Source organism: Drosophila gunungcola, chromosome 3R (assembly GCF_025200985.1).
Source record: "Drosophila gunungcola strain Sukarami chromosome 3R, Dgunungcola_SK_2, whole genome shotgun sequence".
Classification (NCBI taxonomy): Eukaryota; Metazoa; Arthropoda; class Insecta; order Diptera; family Drosophilidae; genus Drosophila; species Drosophila gunungcola.
The window spans coordinates 10,700,731-10,725,087 of record NC_069139.1 but is presented as its reverse complement, the minus strand read 5'-3'; the positions used below and the strand labels follow the sequence as shown (position 1 = coordinate 10,725,087).

General features: G+C 42.3%; 4 protein-coding genes across 4 annotated transcripts in view; 2 read left to right on the top strand and 2 right to left on the bottom strand.

Annotated features, from left to right (window-relative positions):
* Positions 1–148: 148 nt before the first annotated feature.
* Positions 149–8,116, bottom strand: LOC128266745 (lutropin-choriogonadotropic hormone receptor). The gene is made up of 17 exons (XM_053003470.1): positions 7,912–8,116; positions 5,238–5,702; positions 4,583–4,737; positions 4,447–4,521; positions 4,286–4,363; positions 3,658–3,732; positions 3,511–3,576; positions 3,388–3,456; positions 3,252–3,326; positions 3,072–3,189; positions 2,652–3,010; positions 2,436–2,588; positions 2,097–2,242; positions 1,808–2,036; positions 1,554–1,749; positions 780–976; positions 149–714 (listed from the first exon to the last, which is right to left on the bottom strand). Exons 2-17 carry the CDS (start codon positions 5,565–5,567, stop codon positions 537–539), a joined length of 2,499 nt encoding a protein of 832 aa, XP_052859430.1. The 5' UTR covers positions 5,568–5,702; positions 7,912–8,116; the 3' UTR covers positions 149–536.
* A 422-nt stretch (positions 8,117–8,538) lies between these two features.
* Positions 8,539–9,210, top strand: LOC128266753 (gamma-aminobutyric acid receptor-associated protein). Its single transcript, XM_053003479.1, has one exon. The coding sequence runs from the start codon at positions 8,718–8,720 to the stop codon at positions 9,078–9,080; it is 363 nt and encodes a 120-aa protein (XP_052859439.1). The 5' UTR covers positions 8,539–8,717; the 3' UTR covers positions 9,081–9,210.
* Positions 9,211–10,532: 1,322 nt separating this feature from the next.
* LOC128266747 (chorion peroxidase) lies at positions 10,533–14,147 on the bottom strand. Its single transcript, XM_053003471.1, has 8 exons — positions 13,885–14,147; positions 12,765–13,552; positions 12,069–12,495; positions 11,682–12,009; positions 11,448–11,622; positions 11,228–11,386; positions 10,809–11,128; positions 10,533–10,748 (listed from the first exon to the last, which is right to left on the bottom strand). Exons 1-8 carry the CDS (start codon positions 14,048–14,050, stop codon positions 10,682–10,684), a joined length of 2,430 nt encoding a protein of 809 aa, XP_052859431.1. The 5' UTR covers positions 14,051–14,147; the 3' UTR covers positions 10,533–10,681.
* A 941-nt stretch (positions 14,148–15,088) lies between these two features.
* The window catches only part of LOC128266744 (trithorax group protein osa), a 30,448-nt gene continuing 21,179 nt past the window's right edge, over positions 15,089–24,357 (top strand). The window contains 2 exon segments of the mRNA XM_053003469.1: positions 15,089–15,453; positions 16,403–17,461. Of these exon segments, the coding sequence (XP_052859429.1) occupies positions 16,544–17,461 (918 nt within the window). The 5' untranslated portion in view covers positions 15,089–15,453; positions 16,403–16,543.

The window sequence follows — 24,357 nt, the reverse complement described above, 5'->3', positions numbered from 1 at the left end:
AAAATCAGTGTAAAATCGCTTGTAAAAACAATGTAGAATTGTGTTCAGGTCCCAACACAAAACATTCTTAATCAAAGTTAAATGAATGGACCAAAAAATAAAATATTTACACTTTTACATTTTCATTGTTTATTAACATTGATATAAAGCATTTTATTCAAACATTTAAACTTTAGTTGAAAAAAGACAATACATCTATCTAAACATTTTAAACATTCATATCTAAAATCGTATACATATATGTGTGTCAAGTGGAAACCAACTATTTTACATTTATATATACTTTGACTGGGACAAGCTCTTTTCTTTTCAATTAGCAATACTATTTTTAGGTACAACTGTGTAGATTAGACTAAAAAGCTTAAGTATGACAAGAAAACAACGAAAAACAAACCTAAATATTTAAAATATCATTAATCAGGGGATACTAACAATACTGGAACTGACGGTGTAACATAGAAGAGAGCGTAAATTAATAGTATATGTATATATCACAACAGGGGGAAGAAGTGTATTCGGAATACCCAAGCTTCAGTTTAAACATAATCCTCGCCGTTCTTCAGCATTTTTTGTGTCTCTGCGCCCACTACCGTCTGCATTTTGCAGGTTAGCGAGGCATGCCTCTGAATGGATCCATTAATGGTGAATCGGGTGGTGCCATGGGTGGAGGAGCCGTCCTTGTCCTTTAAAGCGCTCTGTCGGCACAAGCCCAACCTAAATATAGATAGATAGTTTTTATCAGTAAGATTACCTGTTTGTTGACAACCTGAGCCACTTACTTCGACAGCAAGGTAAACAGATCCTGCCGATACTGAGACGTTAGTATGGCATATAAGTAGGGATCAGCACACGAGTTCAATGGGTAGAAGAATACTAGCAATATTTTCGACTTTGTCACATTGATCAGAGGGAATCCAGCCAACGCCGTGAGTCCAAAGAATGCAATAGGAGACCAACAGGCAAAGTTTGTAAAGACCTGAAAGGAGTTTAGCATTAAATTACAAGGTTGTAGCCCACATAAAAATCAAAGGAACATAGTCAAATGTAGGTCATAGAGGGAAATATTTAATTATTGCCATTTTCAATAAGATTTCTTTAAAATTGTAAGTTACTTTTAACCAGAAAGAAAAAAAAACTTCTGCTAGCCTTTGATTATGAAGTTTTTACCAAAAATAAAATATTTAATAAAACGATTTCGATTTGCTCCTATGGAAGCTGTGTGATACAGTCGTCCTATCGGACTACCTGCAATAGAAAAAAGACTTTGAGAAGTTTTTCATACAGATGGCTTTAAAGCTGAGGAACTAGTTTGCGTAGAAACGGACAGAAGGGCGGTCGGAATTGACAAGAGATCAAGAATAGATCATGAATATATATCTATAAGAAGTCGGAAATGTTTTCCTCACTGCTATACAATCTTTTGACTTAAATTAAACTACTGTATACAAGAGTATACAAATTGTAAGTTGCTGGACTTACTTGAATTGAAACGTGTTTATATCTTGGGACCAGTAAGACCATTAACAAATAAATCTAAACAGGATTGTACTTACCAGAAGCGCCATCTTCTTGGCTACACTTAACTCGCCCGGACTATTTTGTCGCGCTTGTCGCGTTTCGCGACCCAAAGACAGATATATCTGGGCATAGCACACAGCTATGATGAAGAAGGCCACGCCGTTGCACGCCAGGATGGCAATCAGATATGCCGTGTCGAATCCATCACGATTTTCCATCGGAAGACAGATGCTGCAATAACCAAGGCGTCAGTTTGCAGCGGTTTGAAAAAGCATCCTAGTTTTCTCACCTCGTCGACGAATAATTGCTGATACCAAACAAAGGCAGCGAGGACATGAGCACAGAGTAAATCCAGCCGCCCAGCATAATGACTGAAGCCTGGCGCAATTTGATGCGATGGTTCAAATACATGGCCTGCGTAATCGCAAGCCATCGCTCGATGGTAATCACGGTCAACGTGAACACCGACAAATGGCTTGCAAACACGGTGAGGAAACCAGCAACTTTGCAGCCGAGCCCTAGTGAAAATACAGTCACAGTTAAATTCATGCATCGGCATAACAAATAGGTCAACCCACCATATTGCCAGTCGTAGGCAAAGTTGAAATACTCCCCCATGGAATGGGCATCGATGGAGGCCACAAAGAGCAGATAGACTCCCAAACAGAGGTCGGCGAAGGCCAGATGGCACATCAGGAATCGTGGCACTGGTGTTGATTCAGGTCTGTAATAGACATTGATTATTAGCAGTCAAAAAAATGTTTGTCATTAATATTAAATATAAAATTTATGTATATTAAAATTTAATATTAAATGATAAAATTTATATTAAACATTTCTAACATAGGGGTAACTTTCAAGGTTTATTTTAGTGTCCATTGTTATTCGACTGAGCAACCTGCAATTGAAGGACTTACCTAATCGATAGAATTACAGTCAGCACTGCCACATTGCCAACCACGGCCAGAGCTACCACAATCCAAACGGATATACGGAGCCATTGGTAGCCCATGACATCCTCGCAAGGATTTAGATCATTGGGCATGGGATAACATTCTATATTTGGTTTTCTATAACGATTTGGTCCGTTTTTTATAACATCCAGCATTGAGTTTTTTTAAGTAACAACTCACCTGAATGTAAAATTACCGCAGAGTTCGTCTATTTCATCCTCTGGATTTAGGGTGATCTTTTCGTGAAAAGTTCCCTTGTTCATTGTGTCATCGGACATGTAATCGAAGGAAGCGTATGTCATGGCGATCATATCCGTTGCTGATTGATCGGTGCTACCGAAACTTCCAAACTCCTCCGGCATACTATCAAGATTATCCACAGTGGACCTCTCTTTTCGGGACCCGTGGTCACTTTTGCATTGCTCCCGCCACTTTTCAATCTCCAGCATTCGCTGAGCATGGCGTTGGGGATCGTGTCGCGATGGGAACTGAAAGGCGCAACAGTGAAAGGAGTGCGTAAGGTAGGCCCTCTGCAGATTCTACAGAATGAAAACCCAGATATTTAGTATATAACTTTATAGAGACTTCCCTTTTACTCACCCGAAAATTGTAGATTGATGGAATAGTTTTCAGAGTGTGTGTGTTTTGTATGTACAATGCTTCGATGGTCTGTAGGCCGACTGAAGGCATTCCAACTAGCGAAGTGCTGGAGAGATCACTGGAGAAATACAAAAAGGATCGATCACAATAAATCTATGAGGAGTACTATCCAAAACTCACAGTTCAGTTATGTCAATGATGCCATCAAATGCGTTTGGATGCAGCTCTTTGAGCTTTGGATTGTCCTTTAGCGAGCTAAAAAGGAACAATTACTCATTAATCTGTTTTATACAGCTCTTCTACTTTAAATACTCACAGTTTGGCTATCTTGGAGCCGAAAAATGCCGAGTCATCGACGTAGCTTATGTCATTATTGGCCAAAATTCTATAAAGATTAGCATTCTTTAGAGATTACACGGTGCAAACATTTTATACATACAATTGAGCAGTCTTCACTTTTATGGATTTAGTATCTATTCGAGTGATTTGATTATTATCGAGATCTCTGAAATAAAGAGAAAAATTTAACGTAAACACTGAACACGCTTTCTTGCGGTTTTTAATGGTTGTCATATTTAGAACTCACATCATTTGCAAAATATTATGCGGTGGAAGGTGGCCCAGGTCCGGTACTCTGGTAAGTCCGCTATTTATAATGCGTCTGTCGGAATAAAATGCAATGTTATTTTTAGACATTTACACATCCACCACCACAAACTACTGAATATATTAACTACACGCACATTTCTCCTGAACTCCGCGCTACACGAGCAAAAACATCGTTATTTGTTTGCATTGCATTTAAATTCATTTCACTTTTTTTTCTTCTACAGCGAAACATATAACAAAATTCATACAATCTAAAGCAAATAAATATTTCGACCATACATTTTTAACTTTTTTTTTTAGCAAATATGGGTTAAAATGCTTTTCTATATTTACCAGGAAAAACGAGAGTTGTAACTTTAATTGTAATCCTGCTGCTGCTGCGAAAATTTCTGTTGGAGAACAGTTTGAAAACGAGTTCAAACAGCAAAGCAAAAATGTGTTGCTCCCACAAAAATTTGTCATCTGAACCCGAGTAGGTGGGTGTGGGTACTAATTTTACCGATTATACCACATGAACCCCATCTTCCTCCGGCCTACATGAAATCACACAGCTGTGTGTGCTCATTGACTTGTCCCATATGGATTCCTGATGAGAAACGACTTACATAATTTCAACGCTGTCCGAAATTCCAAAGAAAACGTCCTTTGAGAGAAAGGTCAGCTTAGGTGCATTGGAGATGTAGCTGTAGGTTTGTAAGACGAACATATTACGAAGGGCTCCCGCAATTGAAACTGCCACTTTGAGGCAATTACAATCAGTACTTACATTGTGCGCAGCAGCGTTAAATTGGCGAAAGCGCCGTCCTGTATCAGTTCCAGCTGCAGGCAGTCAGTGAAGGCCCTGTCGAGCCAAAGGACTATTAGTACATATGTGGGCACGGCCCAAAGGCACCTAAACTCACACATCCAGCAGTGTGGAACCGTAGACCTTCAGTCCTGTGTTACGTAGTCGAGGCAGCCCCGCCGACGCAATGGTAAGTCGCTGGATGGGCAGCTTAAGCGTTTGCGGTACGCGGTTTAGTCCGTCCCCCTCACAACGGCACTCCACCTCTTCGTTCTGCAAAAAAAGTGGTATTTAATAGAGTCTGTTTCAGTTCAAAGAATTTTATAAATAATGTAGTGCAAGCTGAGGGCTTAGAGCTTCGTTAAAAGGCTAAAGTTGAACTAGAATGTGGCTTGTACAGCGTATATTACTATATTATAAATACTGTTTTTCAAACACGTAACCATTTGTACCATAAACATAATTTTATTTAATCAAATGGCTACAGCTATGTAAAATAATTTAAAATACTAATTAATTAATTAACTTATATTAAAGCCTTTGCAAACTAATATTTATTGAAAATTAATATATAAAATACCTTGCAATAGAAAGACATATAAGTTTGGTAAATATTATTATCATTTACTTGTTTTGATAAGAAAGTTTTTTTTTACAAGCTATTGGCTACTGGCCTTCAAGTCTGGGCCAAACTGACTATGGCCAATAAATTGCTGCCCTCGCGGACAAACATATAGAATTAAGTGCAAAGAGTATATCTATCAGTCACTTACTTGATTACTGGCATTCCAGCAGCAACACTTCCATCCGGAGGGCGGCAATGTCAGGGTCAGGGGCGTGTCCGTGGATTGACCCAGCGATACCGCAGTGGGATTGGGGTAGACATCGAATCCATGGTGGATGTCGTGACAGTTGCTTGCGCTCAGCGCCTCGCCGACGGCCATCGTGGCGTATACGCAATGCGGGCCAGACAACGAGCTTAGCAGCAGATAGTGGAGGAGCAGCCGGAATTGGAACTCGAATGACAGGCACTTTAGACCCTTCGAGCACTTCCTTGAGCGCCGTAGAACCTCCTTCCGCGCCAGGATTGTGGGGTTTTCCATTGCTCTCTATCTTTTCCTCCGACCGATCCTAAGTACATAATGGGCGGTTCATTTCGCCCGACCAAATATCCGTATTTTCCGGGACTGTTGGAATTCTAGTTAGCCTGGATGCGTTTATGCATCATGTGGGGGAGCCTGTTGGGGATGGAATGGGAATGGGCGATTCAGTGACTGCGTAATGAAGCCATCAAGCGAATGATAAAGTTAAATAGCATCGCTGGGTGATGCGCGGATATTTGGCATGCCGTGAATTGGACTGTCACGTTCTGTGGCGCGGCCGCGTGTTTGATTGATTTTCAAATTCGTACAAAAGCGAACGTCAAATCAAAATCGAAGTCAGCCCTCTCGACCAAGAGTATCTGCGGCAAATTTCTTGAGCAATCAGACCATATACACAAAAAGACCACAGTTACAGTGAAGCCTGTGGCAGAAAAACAAATCACACTCGACACTCAGGAGGACAGTGACTCGGGAAAAAGACACAGGCAAATAGAATAAAAGCAAACATGCCTCAGGAATGGAATCGACCGAGGATTGTTAATTAACATATGTTATCACAGGCATACAATTCATATTTAACCTATTGCATTATTTTTAGACACAGTGTGCTCGCTGTCTATATAAATTTATTGTGAATGCCCCCACGAGCCATGACGATTTACGACTCTGTTTGTGCTTAATTTTAGTTCTCACCAGCTAATTGAAACATTCAGTTTCGCGTAATTAGTGGTACCGTAAACCCAGATCGCCTGGGAGCGCATTTTTTGGGGGCTATATGGCCAGGCTTTGGGCACCACAAACTACTTCAATTCTGCCCCGCATATCTGAGACCTCAAAAGACTGCCGACAGGTGTGCGCCGTGTCTCTGCCTTTTAATTAACCAATATTTGTTCTCGCATGTGCTCCAGCTATAGCTTCATTGCCGCGATCTTTCGGCCAGGGTGCACAATCTGACTATCGGATGGCGGCCATCTCCGGCCGCTCCGACCTTAGGGAAGGAAAAATAAAAAAATTACAAAAATTAATTAGCACCAGCGGCTAGGCGAACTCCGGAGGAATGCGCAAATCGCCGTGAACCTTAGCCTCAGACCGAAGAGCAGATTTTCCATAGATAGCAGACTGGCTGACAAAAATCTTCGTGAAAATCGCGTGAAAATGACGCAATTGGTTTACAAAACGATAATAAAATCATTCGTGTATACAAAAATCGCTCATTGTGCCTTCGACAAAGCCAAGAAAATGAGTTATACAAATTATTTACACAATATTTTGTTTGATTGCCAGCTCTGACTGATTGTTTGCGTTCAAATCAAGACCGTATAGTTAGCAATATTCAATTGAACTAAATCTAGTTTGACGCACAAGCCGAACCAACGAAGTTTTGCATTTCATTATATACAGACATATCTCTAATTGGCTTTTCTGCATTTTCGAATGGCGCACACACGATTAGGTGGGAGGCAATCAAATTGATTCTGGCCCAATGAACAGAATTATAATCTCTGGGTCCCAGCAAAAGTTTTGGTGTCGTTTCTAACGAATTAATGTTAATTACCGCATTAACAACAGTATAAAACAAGTTAGTATGAGTTTTTCGAGCCCAGAGGAAAGCGGCAAGTTAGAATGTTCTAGTTGGGTGGCCACAAATTTTTCTATTTAATTAAATTGTATGCAATCATCATAATGTATAAAGAAAACTCTTTAATTTTGTAATTAAATTGTAAGCTACTCATCCAAAGCTATAAAGAAATCTTATTGAATCTTGAAGTCTATTAATATCAACATATTAGCGGGCACATGGTAATGTCAACATTCAGACGACTGACAAATCATCACAAAATCATTTCATTTTAATAAAATCTCAGCTCACAGCCCACAAGCTTGAGCAAAATAAGTAGCAAGACTGCATATTTCGATGCACTCAAGCAACACCATTAAGCCGATTACTTTTCAGATTACGAATTCAATTGGTGAATTTTTCGCACTCGTGAGTTTAATTAGTGATTGCCAAGCACAGACACATAGATTAGCTGTCCATATTTATAGCTTATCGCCACTTAAATCGAGAGATGATTTTGGGCGGAACGAAATTTGATAAAACACAAACACTCATTTTCCCCGGCGAAGAAGGGATCGTGAAAATAATGTGTTCAGCCATCACATGGTCGCATAAATACAAAATTATAATGGTTTTTCTCGGCGTTGTCAGTAAATTTTGGTAAGGCACAATTTGTTCGTTAATTTCTTGCACACGCACACCCGCGATTATTTTCCGATTTTCTTTTTTATAAACAATTCAATCTACAAAGGCATATCTTTTCAATCTTTTGGCCACTTTGCTCACCGAATGTGTTGATATCTTTAATTTTTTATGGTTGTCTTCAGCTCGCGTGAATACACCTGTTGCAGTTGAATGTGGGAAAGGGACTAATCCCGACCCACAACCGGAAGTGAAATGAGCCAAGAGACGGAAGTGTGACGACAAGCAGCCGATTCACCGAGCGCGAACAACCGAGCAGCTCCAGCAGCTATGGCGAAATGAGAGCTCAGGAGGCAGGCCGAGCGGCGAGCAGGCTGGAACGACGGCACCAAGCAAATTTGCTTTAGCTTCGGCGCTGCGTTTACTGCGGTGAAAGCTTTCGCAATTGAGGACCTACATAGGCACCTGTTGTTGGCTGACTTGCGGTCATTTGCATCAAAGCCCTTGATGAAAATGTCATTATAGCCACAAATGTTATTTTGTATTATGATAGAGCCCTGCTCAAGTCAACAATTCGGGCTTTAAAATAGTTATTGGGAAGGTCTCTCAAAGTATGAAGAGTATTTTAGGATTAACATTTGAACTCAATGTAATATGTTATGTTTACACAGCATATTTGAAATGTTTTAACGTAAAAAAAAAACAAAAAAACCCTTTTAATTGATATCTCAAATCTCCTTAGCACAGAATCAAGTCTCCAGTGACATTTTAATTTACGAAATAACTCAGTGTTTAGAAGGCACTTGCCTATCCGCCAAACTTGACTGAGTAGTGAATAAGAGTAAACATACTTTCGATCAACAAAAACTGGCAGCAACAATACACTTACCAAATCCAAAACAAAAACCAGTTGTTTCGCTTCGTTTCGACTCGTACACCAGTCTGCCCAAATGGACATGCACTTCCAGTACAAGAAGGATCACGCGTTCGACAAGCGCCGCAACGAGGGCGACAAGATCCGGCGCAAATATCCGGACCGTGTGCCCGTGATCGTGGAGAAGGCCCCGAAGACCCGCTACGCCGTGCTGGACAAGAAGAAGTACCTGGTGCCGGCCGACTTGACGGTGGGCCAGTTCTACTTCCTCATCCGCAAGCGCATCAATCTCCGTCCCGACGACGCCCTCTTCTTCTTCGTGAACAATGTGATTCCCCCGACATCGGCCACCATGGGAGCACTGTACCAGGAGCATTTCGACAAGGACTACTTCCTCTACATTTCCTATTCCGATGAGAACGTCCACGGACGTCAATAGACTCCGACTTCGCCTCGATCTCGGGTTTGTCCCGCCTAATCGTTTTGGTGGTCGGTTGAGTTTCAATTGTCACTTTTCGTCATTCGCAAGTTCATCAATAAAATGACTGGTGCTAGCCAGCTAACCAGCAGCCAACGTCGTCATCATGGCCCACGCTGGGTAAAATAATTATCACAGCATGTGCTTCCCCTTGTTGGAAGGGGTATTGCATTCGCTAATCCCTTGCCGCTGGTCTCGCCGGTCGCTGGAAAAAAAAAAGAAATTAATTGAACTGCTCAAAACACATCTAGTGAACTCACGGCTACGGCTTCATTATAATTCACAAATCGATGGCCCGTCCCATTCAGAGCAGCGACAAATTAAATGCAGGCATTGCTTTTGTTGTTATGATGTGTTTAAGTTCACTAATTGGTGAAAATATGAGAGATAAAACCAGTTTAAATCGGGCTAAAGTGTGCTCTGAAAGCATGCAGTAAAAAATTCAAAGGCACTCGGCCAAGCCAGTCGGCAACTTGGTTGGTGCATCAAAACAAAGTTGTTTGACAAACTTATTGACACCGTGTCCGTGGATTAGCAAAGGAAACTTTTAAATAAATATAGATAAGAGTTGATAGTAGCGGTATTATTCCGCTTAGACACCCACAACCTCGCATCTTATTTAAATTTAGATTTTTTTTATAATATTAATCTACATATCGTACCGTAATCGCAAAAATTCCCCAGACATTGAAGTATAAAATTTGGAAAATATATGGCAATAAACAATTAAATTAGGCTCTCTCTAACAAAATGAAAAGTTCAATAATCAAAATGATTATATCCCAAGAATTTGTTAAACAGTCAAGTTATTTAAGTGTCAACAAAGATTACAAATGCGTATGTTTTCCGTAACCGATTCGTTCACATGACTTACGTAAAGATTGCAAAAATAGAAGCTCAAATAAAGAATATCTAAGGTTAAACAAGACTTCACAGATACATGTCGACACACAACTCACTGTGAAATGGAGCGGAATTGATACAGACATTTAATAATATTCTGTTATACATTTTAATTTGCTTGATATTTGCATATCATGTTATTTACAAATGCGAACAGCCACTAATTGACTAGATAATCCAAAGCGAATCTACGCCAGTAACAAACATATAAATATTCACACACATATATCATAACAGTAACAGAAACAGAAGTGCAAAACAAAATTTGTCAATTGAATTAAGAAATTAGTGAGATGCCGAAAATAAATGGCAGCTTCTGGGTTATCTGGTAAAATATTTGTCACCCAATCAACAATGTAATACCCCAAAACAATACAAAAAGGCTCACAGCGGGCCCAAAAGGAGGCAGAGAGAGAGAGCTCATGATTGGGTAAATAAAAAATATTCTTCGGGGACAAAGAAATTTGCGTTTAATTAGCAATGGAAATCAGCTTAATCGATCGGGCGGAGTGTGATCCAATTCGGTGTGGCTTTATTTTGGTTTCTTTGTTAAGCCGCAGTTACATAAAACAGGGATATACAATTCGGCGAAACATTCGCATATATAAATACAGTTTAAAAGCTCGATAAATAAATTAAAAAGGATTTAATAAATGATTTCAAGTGCGCCATGCCTCCAAATTAACAGCAGGTAGGCTGGGATCATCACAGCCAATCATTTGGTTGCTATAAAGAAATAAGCAAGGCACTAAACACATTTCTTAGGTCATTTTATTCTTGACTTACCCGGGATGATCAGCCCGTATGAATGCGGCCAATGGCACCGCTTGAAGTGTGAGGCGATCGGAATTGTCGCAGAGCAGGCGGGCCAACGTCACCTTGCGCAGCTCCTGCAATTGCGGTGGGGTAAAGGCGCCAGGATTGACCCCATTATCGTACTCATAGTAGTACCGATCGCCCTGCTTGAAGCGTGCGAACTGATCGGCAATGATTTCGGCAAAGGTCACTCCCACAACACCACCGTCGACGGCCCTCTCCAGCAGACCGCCCACCCACAGGTCAATGTCATCCGGGGTGCGGTAAACGCGCGAAAGCTTCTGGCCAATCTATAGATATAAAAATCAATTAGATACAAAATTATAAATGAGCTTTGGTATACAATTTATACAGTTGTCTTCATACGAGCAAGAGATGCTCTAACTCACTTCACTGGGAAACTGCTGGAAGCTCTGCAGTTTGGACGCCCCCATCAATTCCAAGTAGTCGTTGTAGCTGCGTAGTCCTTGGTCGCGTCCTCGCTGAATATTTATAGCAGCTAGATCCAGGCCAAAGGGATTATCTCCGCGGAACAGGAAACGACTAAGCTGTTCGAGGTAAAGCCAACTTGAAAACAATTTAACAATATAAAAAAAGTACAATCCTTACCCCCTGGCTGATTGAACTGTCCACCTGCTGCATGGGCTGGCTGTAAAGAGTGCGCAGCATATCGTCGTAGAACTCGCGTTTGCGCATCCGCGATGGATTAAACATCACATCCGGGATATTAACCACCTCATCGATATGTCCATGCTCCTGACGTATTTGGAACTTGCCGTCGACACTTCGAAGGGATTCGAAATTAAAACCAGATAATGTTTTAAAATTGTATTATATTCCTACCTGGAATGGCCCATGCGATAGGCAGCGCCAGAGAATTCGTTGGTAATAGCCGGATTCACATTGACATTGTAATCGTGAGCGTAGCCCTGATGCAGTGGTACCAAACGGAAGCGCTTCATCTGCTGCGGCCCAATGATTATGGGCAAAAACTCGTTGTAGGTGATGTGCTGCATCTCGGCAACAACGATGCGTCGAGCCTCCTGGAAAAGCCATTCGTCGCTGGCAGAAGGATTAAGTTGGCTCAACGCGTCTGCCACACGGTTGTGCTCGCGAGCCAGTAGAATTTGAAGGGTTATTAAAGATATGATCTGATTAGTCCGTCCGTCACCTGAAAACCGAGTATAAATTTATAAAAAATCGCAAGTAACCAAACAGTGTTTGACCTACCCGAGTGGAAACAAGACTTTCCAGCTTCCTCGCTGGGACAGGCCTTCTTGTCGTTCGTCAGGGGCAGGAGATCTCGTCCAAAATCATTCATCATTCGCAGACGGCCGCCCCGGAAGGCTCTCAGGCTACGAGATGCTTCATCGCTTGATCCGTAAACCGGCGAAGCGTCCACAAAGTGCGTCACTTTGCTCATCTGTTTGCCATATCCCAGTTGGCAATCGGGACTGGGCACCAGCGACAACCTTACAAAGTTCAAACAACGCACTCCAAAGGCTGCGAAGAACTCATCATCCGGCTCAACATGTATCGGCATGCAGGCGAAGTGGCTTTGCTGTGGACTCAGAGCGGTCTTTCCCTCGGGGGAACAGCATTGCACCAGGTTTCCATCCTCGAGGCGCACCGAAGAAGTTTGAGAAATGTCATGTGCCTGAGAAATCGTAATGGCTTAGCTTATTCTTATTCTTAACAAAGAAATCTTTTGGAAAATATTAAATAATAAATTCGGTTTGCTTTTATTTTGAAAAATAATTCCTTGTAAATTTGATAAATCAAATCAAATCTGTTCAAAATTTCATGAAAAATTTTGTTGGTATCATAAGTGAATAAAATAGAGCATTATTGTAAAAAATCACAGTTTTAGTCAAATTAAAATGTTAATATATCAATGTTACGCCTAGGTTACACATGGTTACTTACCAGGACCTGTCCAAACTGCATCACCAGGAGATTGTACATGGGATGTGGACGATCAACGTCCGTGAGCAAAGTGCGTGAGATCTTGCGGGCGCCTAACAGAGGTGTTCCATCAGAGGAGTGGGCCCTCGGTGTCCAGACGCCATCTTCATAAGCGGGGGGCAGTAGGCGCTCCATGGGCTGACCAGCAGCACCCCACAGCGACCTTTCGGGCAGGGGATTATTGCAGGTGCCATCCAAACTGCGATATACTGATCGGACGTCCCGGCAAATCGGATTCGACTGACAGTGCTGAGCCAACGGTGTTTCCGTAAACTTGATCGGCACATTGTTGGTAATAAAATCGTCTACGGGAACCTGCTCCTTTTTGCCAAACAACTGAGTGGTCATCACCTGTTCGATGGCACTGTTTGAAATGGCAAAATTGTGCAAATCATCCTTGGCCGTCGAATGGAACACCAGGCCGTGGGCAAAATCGGGAAATCCTCGCCGAACAGGAATCTGTGCCACTCCATGCATCAGGTGCTCGAAATTGCGACGCGCCTCATCCAAAACAGAAGGGGACAAGATGGTGGGAAATCCGGATCGTCGCTCCTTCGACGAAGACTCCAAACGTGGACCGGTGTGGTTCTGTCCCGTCTGGCAGCAGTAGCCAAATTTCCCAGCCGGCAGATCGCAAATTTGCGGTTTTTCATGGCTTTCCATGCGAACGTGGGCAGGACACTGGATTTGGGGCACGCATTTTATACCTTCCTTACATTTTTCACATTTTTTCAGTAGACCGCTTGTGGCTGCAGAGAAAAAAGAATGCATATAACATAAACATTATATTATCAATGTTTAATATCATTTTTTAAAAATTTAATAAATGACTTCTTAAGATTTCAGTTTGTTACTTTCATTTATTAAAATAAAAAGACAAAATATATGATTATGTAAAAATGAAAACTTAGATGAAATCTTGATTTTTTCAGTGTAGAGCGAAGCGAACAAACAATAACCGTTTAAAAAGAACACCAAAGTAAAAGAGAAAGATGGCTGCTTAGAAGGTACCGTTTATCCAATAAATCATTATAAAAATGAGGTTAAATAATATTTTTTTTTTAGTTGGTTAATTGTTCACCTTTTTCAGATTTCTCAGAAGTTTCCGTGGATTTGGCCTCTGGTGCTGGAGTTTGTAAGTCTGGAACTTCATCGAAGCGGTTTTGGCGAACAGAAAATGCCGCCGCCTGTGATTCGCCAAATTGCGTGACAAGTAATAGCAGTGAAATAAATAAAATGCGTTTCATATTGCTCTTAATTAAACATAGCCTGGAAAACACTTTTTAAAAAACTTGAAGCGTAAGCGAAACCTCTTCGTATTAAAAAAAAACTTTAAATGCCGCCATTTTCCATTCGATTACATATATATTCGATAACAAACAAATAATGATTTGCCGTGTGCTGTTGTTGCTGTAACAGGGTGCTGTTAAGCGCATCTACTCGTAAAAGCATTGTGCTTTTAAGAGCAAGCAGTGCGCAAGCCAAACATTAAATTTCATGTTAAATTCATCTCTAATTTTCTTCTTCTTGGCGCTTATTTTGAAATCGAAGAAAGTACTTCCCGAATGCCAAGCAAACCATGGACGAAGTTTTGGTCAGTTTGGCGATGGTCATGCTAGGTCAGCACTTTTCGCTGAGTCGGCGGATTGCACATTAGCCATGAGCCAAAAGCTCTTCCCGAAGACGTCAAGAAGTTTATTGAGGATTCGCCCAGTAGAATAAAAAAAAACAAAAACATTTTATTTTAAAAACTTAACTAAAATTTGTATTTAGTTTTATATAGGCAAACGTCCACTTTTTGTGTCACTAATTAATAACTTCACGATAAGCTCAATTATCTAACTTAAATGATATCACTTAAAGTGCTGGTAACAGTAGCGTTAAAAGTGGAGTGTATAATAACAGGGGGCTCGCAGGAAATGCAACTAACAGAGTAAAGTTAGTGGAGATTTACTCACCGTCTAGCGAAGACATGCTCCACAGTAAACGATGTGATTGCGATGGAAAAACATTGATTATCACCAGACAAACATCGATATTAAACTGGCGTAAAAAGCATCTACATTAATGATTTTTGCATCGATGTTATTCAACCAATAGCGAGAAAACTAACATTTCTGTTGGAAAAAAGTAGCTTTTTTAACTTCTGTTAGGAACCTTTAGTTTTCCATATTTCTGTTAGGAAATCGTGTTTTAACATTTCTGTTTGGTAATCGATTGTCTCATCGATGGTTTGGAGCACCGATACATCGATATCAGCACAATGTGGCATCGATGTTTTTCCACCTCTATTTTGTACAGGCTTCGCTTCTTCGTCATGCTGCCAATTTGTTCGAAAATTAAGTGAAATACAGCGCATTAAAAGTGAAAAGTATGTGCAGCCTGTGCAGGGCCCAACTGGCGACCAGCCGCGTGTGATTGTGGCCGCCGCAGCAGCGTTTTGGCAGCGCCCCAGCCTGGCGAAAAACCAAAAAAAAAGAACGCCAGGCGCAGACAGACAAGACTTGCATACACTACTACTTGAATCGTTTCATTCGTTCCGTTCGTATACCGAGTTTGCTGCCCTGTCCCTGTCTTCTCACGCGAGTTCGTTTTTAGTATATATAGCCAGTCTGTGGACGGTCGTCAATGCGTGAATATTCTTCTATGTGTAAGTGGTGTGCGTGTATGTAGATTTCTGGTTAAGAAAAGCAAAGCCCCAAATCCAAAGCCCCTCAAAAATATATAGAGTTTTAGCCAACAACAATCTGCCGCCGGACTTTCGCCCGAGGGCGAGTGAAAAATTCAGTTTCTCTCCTCTCGATGCACTTGGAGGCTGTTTGTGTGTGTGCGTGCGTGTGTATACATATGCAAATGATTGGATGTCGGATCCTTGCATCATCATCATCATCAACACTGCGAAAAACCGCAGAAAACGCTAAAAAAAAAAACCTCCCAAGACGGCAGCGGCAAAGTGTGAACGCGCAACAAACACGGCCAGGCAGGCGGCAATTATTTATAAACCCCAGCGTTCGGCCCCTCCAAAAGTTAAACAATTGCTGCATCTGATAAATATATATGAATTGTGAGATGCCCCTTGGCCATTCCAGTGCTGTGTAAACGCGAAAAATCGGCATAGAAAATAATTACGAAAAAATCATTACTGTGCTGCCCGTTTCATTCGTTTCACAGAGAAACTAATAAAGCGAGAGAGCGAGCGAGAGCGACATATGCATGTTGCCTGACTAGCGAGCAAGTGCAAGTGGGACGGAGAGGGATACGGCGTGTGCGTGTATAGCCGCCAAATGTGAAAAGAGAGAGAGAGAGAGAGCGCGCCAGCGAGAGCGAGTGGCTGCGCTCAAGCTACGAGAGCGCCAGCGGCAGGGTTGTCAACGCACTGCGATTTGCCCACCGTACGCGGCGGAAAATAAATGGTTGTTGTGGTATGAGTGAGCATGTGTGTGTGTTAGTAGCCGACTTTTCAATACACAACAGCCCATTAACGAATACAAATAATTTATGTTTAACCCGCCCGATCTGGGCCCAGTGATATAGAAAGCCCCACTATTTAGTTAGGCCCCCTTGCCAATTGCTAATCCCCCGTTTTTGATAACTTGCAGCTAACATAACCTCAAACTCGCCGCTGCAGTCGTCGTCATCATCAGCGTCAGCGTTGTTGTTGTTGGTGGTTACCGGTGCTCCATCAGTAGCCGCCACAAACCTGGAAGATCGGGAGCACAGCCAGCAGCCGATGAGCAGCCATGAATGAGAAAATAAAGTCGCCGCAAACGCAGCAGCAGCAGGGTGGGGGAGCTCCTGCGCCCGCCGCCACGCCCCCATCGGCAGGAGCGACACCTGGTGGTGCCACGCCGCCCACATCGGGCCCACCCACGCCCAACAACAACAGCAACAACGGCAGTGATCCCGGCATCCAGCAACAGCAAAATGTTGCCCCACATCCATATGGCGGACCACCGCCCCCAGGATCCGCCCCTGGAGGACCACCAGGACCGGATCCCGCTGCAGTCATGCACTATCACCATCTGCACCAACAGCAGCAGCATCCGCCACCGCCCCACATGCAGCAGCAGCAACAACAGCAGCACCACGGCGGACCGGCACCGCCACCGCCCGGAGGAGCACCTGAGCATGCGCCCGGCGTCAAGGATGAGTACGCCCACCTGCCGCCGCCGCATCCTCATCCGGCGTATGGTCGCTACCACGCCGATCCCAACATGGATCCATATCGCTATGGCCAACCGCTGCCAGGTGGCAAGCCTCCGCAGCAGCAACAGCCTCATCCGCAACAGCAACCGCCGCAGCAGCAGCAACCTGGCCCAGGCGGTTCACCCAATCGCCCGCCGCAGCAGCGCTACATACCCGGACAACCGCCGCAGGGACCCACGCCCACGCTAAATTCCCTGCTGCAGTCCTCTAATCCTCCGCCACCGCCGCAGCACCGCTACGCCAACACCTACGATCCCCAACAGGCAGCCGCAGCAGCGGCGGCGGCGGCTCAGCAGCAACAGGCTGGCGGACCACCGCCTCCAGGACACGGACCGCCGCCTCCACAGCACCAGCCAACGCCGTACGGGGCGCAACAAGGTGGCTGGGCACCGCCTCCGAGGCCCTACAGTCCGCAGCTGGGACCGTCGCAGCAGTACAGGACACCTCCACCGGTAAGTGGTCAACTGGGTGTTTATAAGGTTAAGGAGCTATATTCTTTTAAATATACATCTATATTGGTTTCTTGGTATAGCTAGGGGGTTTATGCTAATATTAGATGGTTTACCTGGGGTTCTAGCTATTAGGGAATAGGTAGTTAGTTGTTATACTTATTTCTCTGGTTATGAAAATATAAAATTTGAAAGTCTAAAACTTTATTTGTAGTTTAGACACCATCGGTGTCTTAAATTTTCTCCAATGTCACGTGCATGTATTTTTTGATAACACTCGATCCGATGCTAATCATCCTAAGTGACTTGAAGGACATGATGGCTGCTGTTCCTAAGTGAAATTGCATTTGCTTTAAAATAGCAAGCTTACTTTCGTGACCCCTAAGACCTTTCTAGGAACTTTAGTTCAACAACAGTATTTATCATAGCACAAGTAGCGTTTTACTAAATTTAAGGCGCATTCCACCAACATACGAATGTTGGCAATCGCTGGAGTTGGTGGCATAATTTAGACCACATGCCTAGAGGCAACCTTCTTTTTTAACATAAATTTAAAACTGAATGCCGGGAACCTTATCGCCCGAGGTTTCCTTACATATTCTTTTTAGAGCTGTCTTGACATTGACACTGATTTTGATTCCATCGACCCCACACAACACACACTGAAACATTTCCATGTGCAGGCCTCCTCGGCATGTGTTTCTTGTTGTTGTGGTTGTCGCTGGTGGCTTTGTGCTAGCTATCTCCCTACCCCTCCCACCCACTGCCCACTCATTCCACGGAAAGGGGCTCGTCACGTTTTGTGCACATGTATTCGTATGTGCGAGTGTGTGGGAGGCTGCAATATTTACTGTTACTTTTTAGGGTTTCATCTTGGTCGCACTTCATTCAGTTCACTGAAGATTTGCCAAGAGTCCCACTCGAAGGAAAAGGAAAAAAGGCAGAAGCAGCAGACACACTGACACACAAAGCGTAAAACATTGTACAGAGATTCCGCGCCTTTTTCGCCTGTCCCCACCCTCTTGCTCCCCTTCTCCCCTCCTGCATATCCCCCACCCCTTGACATTTCGCTGTTTAAGTGCCGGGTGATGTTGGGTGAAGACTGGTGAGTGAGGGAGACGGACATAAAGAACCGGCACTTGCCGCCGCAAAACAATAACAACAAAAGGCCTCAGCGCAACGGTGAAATCAAGAAGAGGAAGAGGTAGACCAAGAAAGAGTTTCATACAAAAAATATTGAGGCATTCATTCACATTTTTAAAGGTTTTTGGGGACTCCTTTTCTCTTCTTGTCAACATTGTCGATGGCTGTTGGTCGAATCTGATTGGAAGAATTTAAAATGTTAATCACTGAAGTGCATTGTTTAAAAGTAAAGGAAATAATAGAAATGGGTTGACAGAAAGGGTAAAGGGTTTCGGTTTCGACACATTTCTTTCTTTCCCTCTAGCTTTAAAACTTTTACACGCTTAATTTAAGAGTATTCCCAAAGAAATAAAGCATTCATGGGAACTAAAAATTAACGGATATAATATAAAGCCGTGTGGTATCTAGCTATACTTAGTGTTGAATGTAAATGTTTTTATTTGGAACATTATGTTGGTAGTTTTTGTGGAGTCTATAAAATAATTTGAAAAATAATCTTGGCAACTTATTTATGAAAGCCACATAAAAATTTCATTCTAATTTCTTTGAAAGATTAGGTTATTTAGGTTATGTTACTTCCCGTTCGTATCTTTTAAAAAACACGACAAGAATTGCACTGCGATATTTCAATGAAAAAATGTTTTTAAATCCAATAGTTTCGTAGGTAAATCTATGGACTTTTTAGTTTCTTAAAATGGGTTTTTATAACTATCTAAGAGTTTGTTATCAGTTTTGTCAAACGATAATGCGGTTGGGGTTTTGTTGTGTTTAATGTTTCGTTTATTGGCCCCATGAAAGCACGTGATGTGATTTCACGTTTTGATTTAAACGAAAACCGGTTAGTTGTTTTATTATTGGGGTAGTACGGTGGTTGGGGGCTTACCAACTCATATCAGTACGAATCCGTATCTAGTCATCGGTCTGCTTTTGCCATATTTGATGTCGCTGCAATAGGATCGATTGTTTTTATTTTCATGAGTTGTGTGGCGAGGGGGACGGATGTATGTAGATGAGATGGCTCGGATACGAGTCAACGAACTTTGATGCCGACGATTAGCCAGAGAAATATAAACAAATCTATGTGAGCACACAAATCAAAGCGATCCGCTAGGGTTAGACATGTGCGATGCGGTGCGATGCGACCTTCGAGAGCTTTTGTTTATGGTGAATGTGAATATGTGTGGGTAGTGCGAGATAAAAAAAGAAGAGTGTACAAACCGCTGATATCCAATGTCATGTGTTTGATTGTTTGTCTCGCTCTGTGAGCTTGTGTGCATAAACAAAGAAATCAAATTGCCGGCTGAGTGTGACTTACGCGTGCATGCAATAAATACATATACCCACAGAGTAGTTCATACATCCAAATACATACATAGGTACAACCGAAACAACAACAACGGCCAAGTAGGCACCGTAATCAAAGGCAATAACAGCGAAACTTGTTGTTGTCACAGCTGACTCGCCCTCCCTCTCTCTGTTTTGGGGTAGAAGGAGAAGTAGGAGGAGGGGTTAGCCGGCAAGCTGTGGAGGAAGCAGAAACCAAAACAAAATAAAAATGAAAATCAAGTGAAACCGCGCACAGTCAAAAGAGAGGAGGAGGAGGGCTCGACTATGATGATGACATGCCTTGGCGGCTCTCTCGCACTCCCTCGCTACCATATCCATATCCCTCCTTTTCTTTGAGTGCAAGTATGCTGCATCCCGTTATACCTCTCATATATCCCTGACGTTTGATTCTCCTTTGAGGTCAACAGGTGCAAGGCAAGCAGCAACAATTTTGCGCATATATTTCAGCCTTAAAGGCCTATTTTCATTTTGGGGTTTCGGGTTTGTTGTTATTGGGGGAAAGGCAAAAGGCATTGCATTTACCGCTCTTTCAGCTTGTGTCTTTTTGTTCCTTTTTCGCCTTCTTTCTACTCCACCTCCACCTCCTTTCTGTTTTTTGTTTTTTTTTTTTTTTTGGAGAGAGCTGGTGGCTGTGTGTCGGCTTGTTTATGCTGTTTCTTAGCAAGTATGTATATGTTGCCGTGCTTGTATTGGAGTGCCTTTAAAGTTTGACCTACAAAAAGTGGAGCACACAAAACCGTTGCCTTTGCTTTAACTGTTATTGTCCCTGGGTCTTCCTCTTCTTCTGCCTTTACCTCCTTTTATATGCTTTTTTACGCTTCCTTTTTTCTTTATCAAGTGCGCCTAATGAAAAATCTGTTCCCTGATTTAAGACATCAAACCTTTTTATGAGACTTTAATTCAACCAGTCAAAGTTATTTATTCAATTTAAATTTATAAAATTTATAGTGATTTGTTTATGTTGTATAAAGAAAGTATATTTTTATTCTTTGGTAACCCAAATATAAAGGTTTATAAGAACTTAACATGATAATTTATCAAATTTTTAAAATACACAACAAGGGCTTAGCAATCGCTCCACAATAGCAATATTTTTCGACAGTTGGCAGCGGGAAATGCATTGGTTTCTTTCAGTTGCCCTGTTTGTCTTTCCGCAACTGCTGTGAATGGGCTTGCGTGAAAAGTGCGACATTGTATTAAAAATTGCGCCCGCTCGAGAGTTGTGCACGTAATTCCGCCCATTTGCCGGCAGCAGCAGCCTGCAGTTACATACGTCCTTCCCCTGTCCCATTTCCTTATTACCACCCTCATTCACCTCCACGCACACACACAACCCTTACAACTGCCGCTGCCGGCTTTACCTTTACTGCTGCGAAATCGCTTTTACCACGTTTTTTCCCCTCGTTCAATTTATATGCAATCGCCCCCCGTCTGTGGGTGTGGGTATCTGTATGTATCTGTGTCTGTTGGTTATGAAATTATAAACCCAGGATCAAGAGAGAGAGAGAGAGAGAGAGAGAGGGGAGCTGAAGGGGAAGGGACGGAACGAACAGGACCACTCCCTTGGCTGCTGCGCTTTGTTTTTGTTCCCGCGATATTTTAATACATGTAGCCGGCTTTTAGCTGGAAAACCCACCACCATCGGACCCAGACCCGAACCACCATCAGGCAGTTGTTCCTGCCCGATTCCCCCGAAGTCCCTTGCTAGAACGTAATTCCGACCGACGTTCCAACCGTCATTCGTTCGTTACTCTCATTGTGTGAGTGTGTGTGTTTGTGCCACCGTACGACCCTTGCTGCATTAATTCAAATTCCACTTCAGCTTCTACCCGCCGTTGCCGTTTCTGCTTTTGATTTTCATCCATGATGAGTTTTCCCTTTTTTTTTTTTAACGTTATTTCTCGTTGCCTCGTTCGTTCGCTCCGCACACAGATACACACGCACACACAGCAGAGCACGAAAACCATCCATTCATGTTTCCTGTCACCCTGCAGTGGACCGACCGACCGTCGTCGTTGCCGATGGTTGTAGTTGTTGTCCTCGTTGCCCGAACGACGGTATCTGGCTTTGGCTCTGTTTCTGGCTACGACTATGGCTCTGGCTCCTTTGCCTTGCCTTACCATTCCATTCCTTTAGGACAGCTAACTATGTATGCTCCGTTGGTAGCAGTGTTGTCTTTTTCCGATTGAAAAATAGCCTTTTTTTAATCTCAGCTAATTCAGTCAAAACCTTTTTTTTTAATTCATTGCTAAAAGTAGGTATTGCATATAGGTAGATATTGATATTACCAACATATAAGCATAAAATATCCTTAGATCAATTGGCCGTTGATGTTGCATACGGCAGATTGTTTGCCTGATTTGAACAATTTTTTAAAAGTAACCATCTCAAAAACATAATTGTGTATAACCTACCTGCCATTAGTAGCCATGAAAACCATAGCAGTTTTAAGTGAATAATTCTTTATCTTAATTTTAAAAAAGCTATTTAAGTAAAAACAATAAGAAATAGTTTAGTATTTTTGACTTCTTTGAGTGAGAAATTATTTAACCCATTGTATCCCTCGATATTTGGTGCAAATTATAGCCAGATTTGAGTGAAAAGTAGCTGAGCTGCCATCACACCCTTGCTGGTTGGAACTCTCGTTCGTTCCCTCATTGCTGTGAGTTTCCATTAGATTTATTGCCACATTTTACTCCGGGCTGTGGCATTCGCAGCGATGTTGTTGCCCAGCTACATTTGTGTGTACGCCGCTGTGGGGTTTTGTGTTTGCGAGGGCGAGATGTAAGTCTGTGTGACTGTAAGTCTGTGCTAGCTTCACAAGCGCCTCTCCACTTGCCATGTCAGACGGTCGCTGTGCTGTGTGCTATGTGCTGCGACTTGGTCTGCCTTGTCGCACCACGTCAAGTTGAAAATCCTTTCATTAATGGCATCCAAAGCTCTTTCCCACACACAGACACCGCCACATGGCACATGGCATGCCTGTTTTTTGCTCGTCCTGCTCCAGTTGTCTGCTGCACAGGCCACGCTCCTTTTCCCTGGTTTTGTTGCAACTTTGTCGTTGCACATGTTCATGTGTGTGTGTGCGTCTGTAAGTTTCACTTTATATTCCACTCAAGTAGATTTCTTCTTCTGGCACTCTGACGGGTCACGGAGTAGCAGAGGGATCCAGGAACAGGAGCAGGAGCCAAGAGCGTCAGGCAATCGACTGGCCTGGTCTCTGCTCCGTTTTACTCTGTCCCTGCCCCAAGTTATGCGTCCTCCTTCAGGACAGAGCTTCGTAATTTGAACTGATTGGGAAGGACAAGCACAACTCTGGTCGCCATTATAGAGTTTAGATATTTCTAAACTTTGTTAAAATTCTTGATTCTTGAAAAATCATTGGACATCTAAAAAAAGTGGTTTTTTAAAAAACTTTCTTAATAAATGTTTGGTTAACATAAAAACCGTCGCTTCTAGTTTCAGAAACTTGAATTATTTATTTAGATATTTTATCTAATATTATAATAAATAAAATATTTATATTAAAATCATCTTTTTAAAAATGGTTTTTCATATACAATCAATATATTATGTAAGTAATGACTTTCTATACTTTAGAAGTAAAGTCGGTAAAACAACCGTTCTGCCCTCAATTGTATTATCTAGCCGTAAATATTTCAACTTTTTTAGGTTCCTTTCGCAGCATATTTTTTGAACTGTCTCTTTTTAATCTGCGCATTTGTGACTGTCAAGTGACAACACACCCGAGGGTGCGTCGATGTCTCTTCTTTTTCACTTCACCCCTCTTAGAATGTGAGTGGTGTACACACACGCCACAGTGGGCGCCAAATAATTAGGAGCACTTGTTCAGTCCGGGTCAATTCCAATTATCGTCTAGTTTTTCTTCTCAGCTTCAAAATCGAATATTAATTGCTGGAAATTTCCAATGTGAAGAGTCCTAATCCGAGGACATCCACTGTAGTACTACCGTACACACATGTGCACGAGGGTGTGTATTTGTGCGCGCATTTACGGGAATAGGTTGTGGAATATCGATTAAAATGATATATACAATAAAATGAAATGTGCAGTCCTCGCACACAGACGAACAACATCGGCGAAGCCAAACGCAAATAATTGATGAAATTGCAAAGGGGGATAGTGTGGGTGGATATAAATAGAGAGCCGAAGAGAGACAGAGCGAGATGTCTGTAATTAAAAACCCATGTGCCGTCTCTATCGCACCCTCAATTTAACCCTTGAAGACCCACGTGACATTTTCGCAACTTGATAGGAAACTGTTGGGGAAAATTGTATGAAAAAGTTTTGTAAGCTTAAAAGATTTCTTAAAATTAGTTTTTTTTACTGTTCATATCATTTCTAAATGTTCATAGTCTTCTAAAAAATGTATGTTTATAAAGATGATA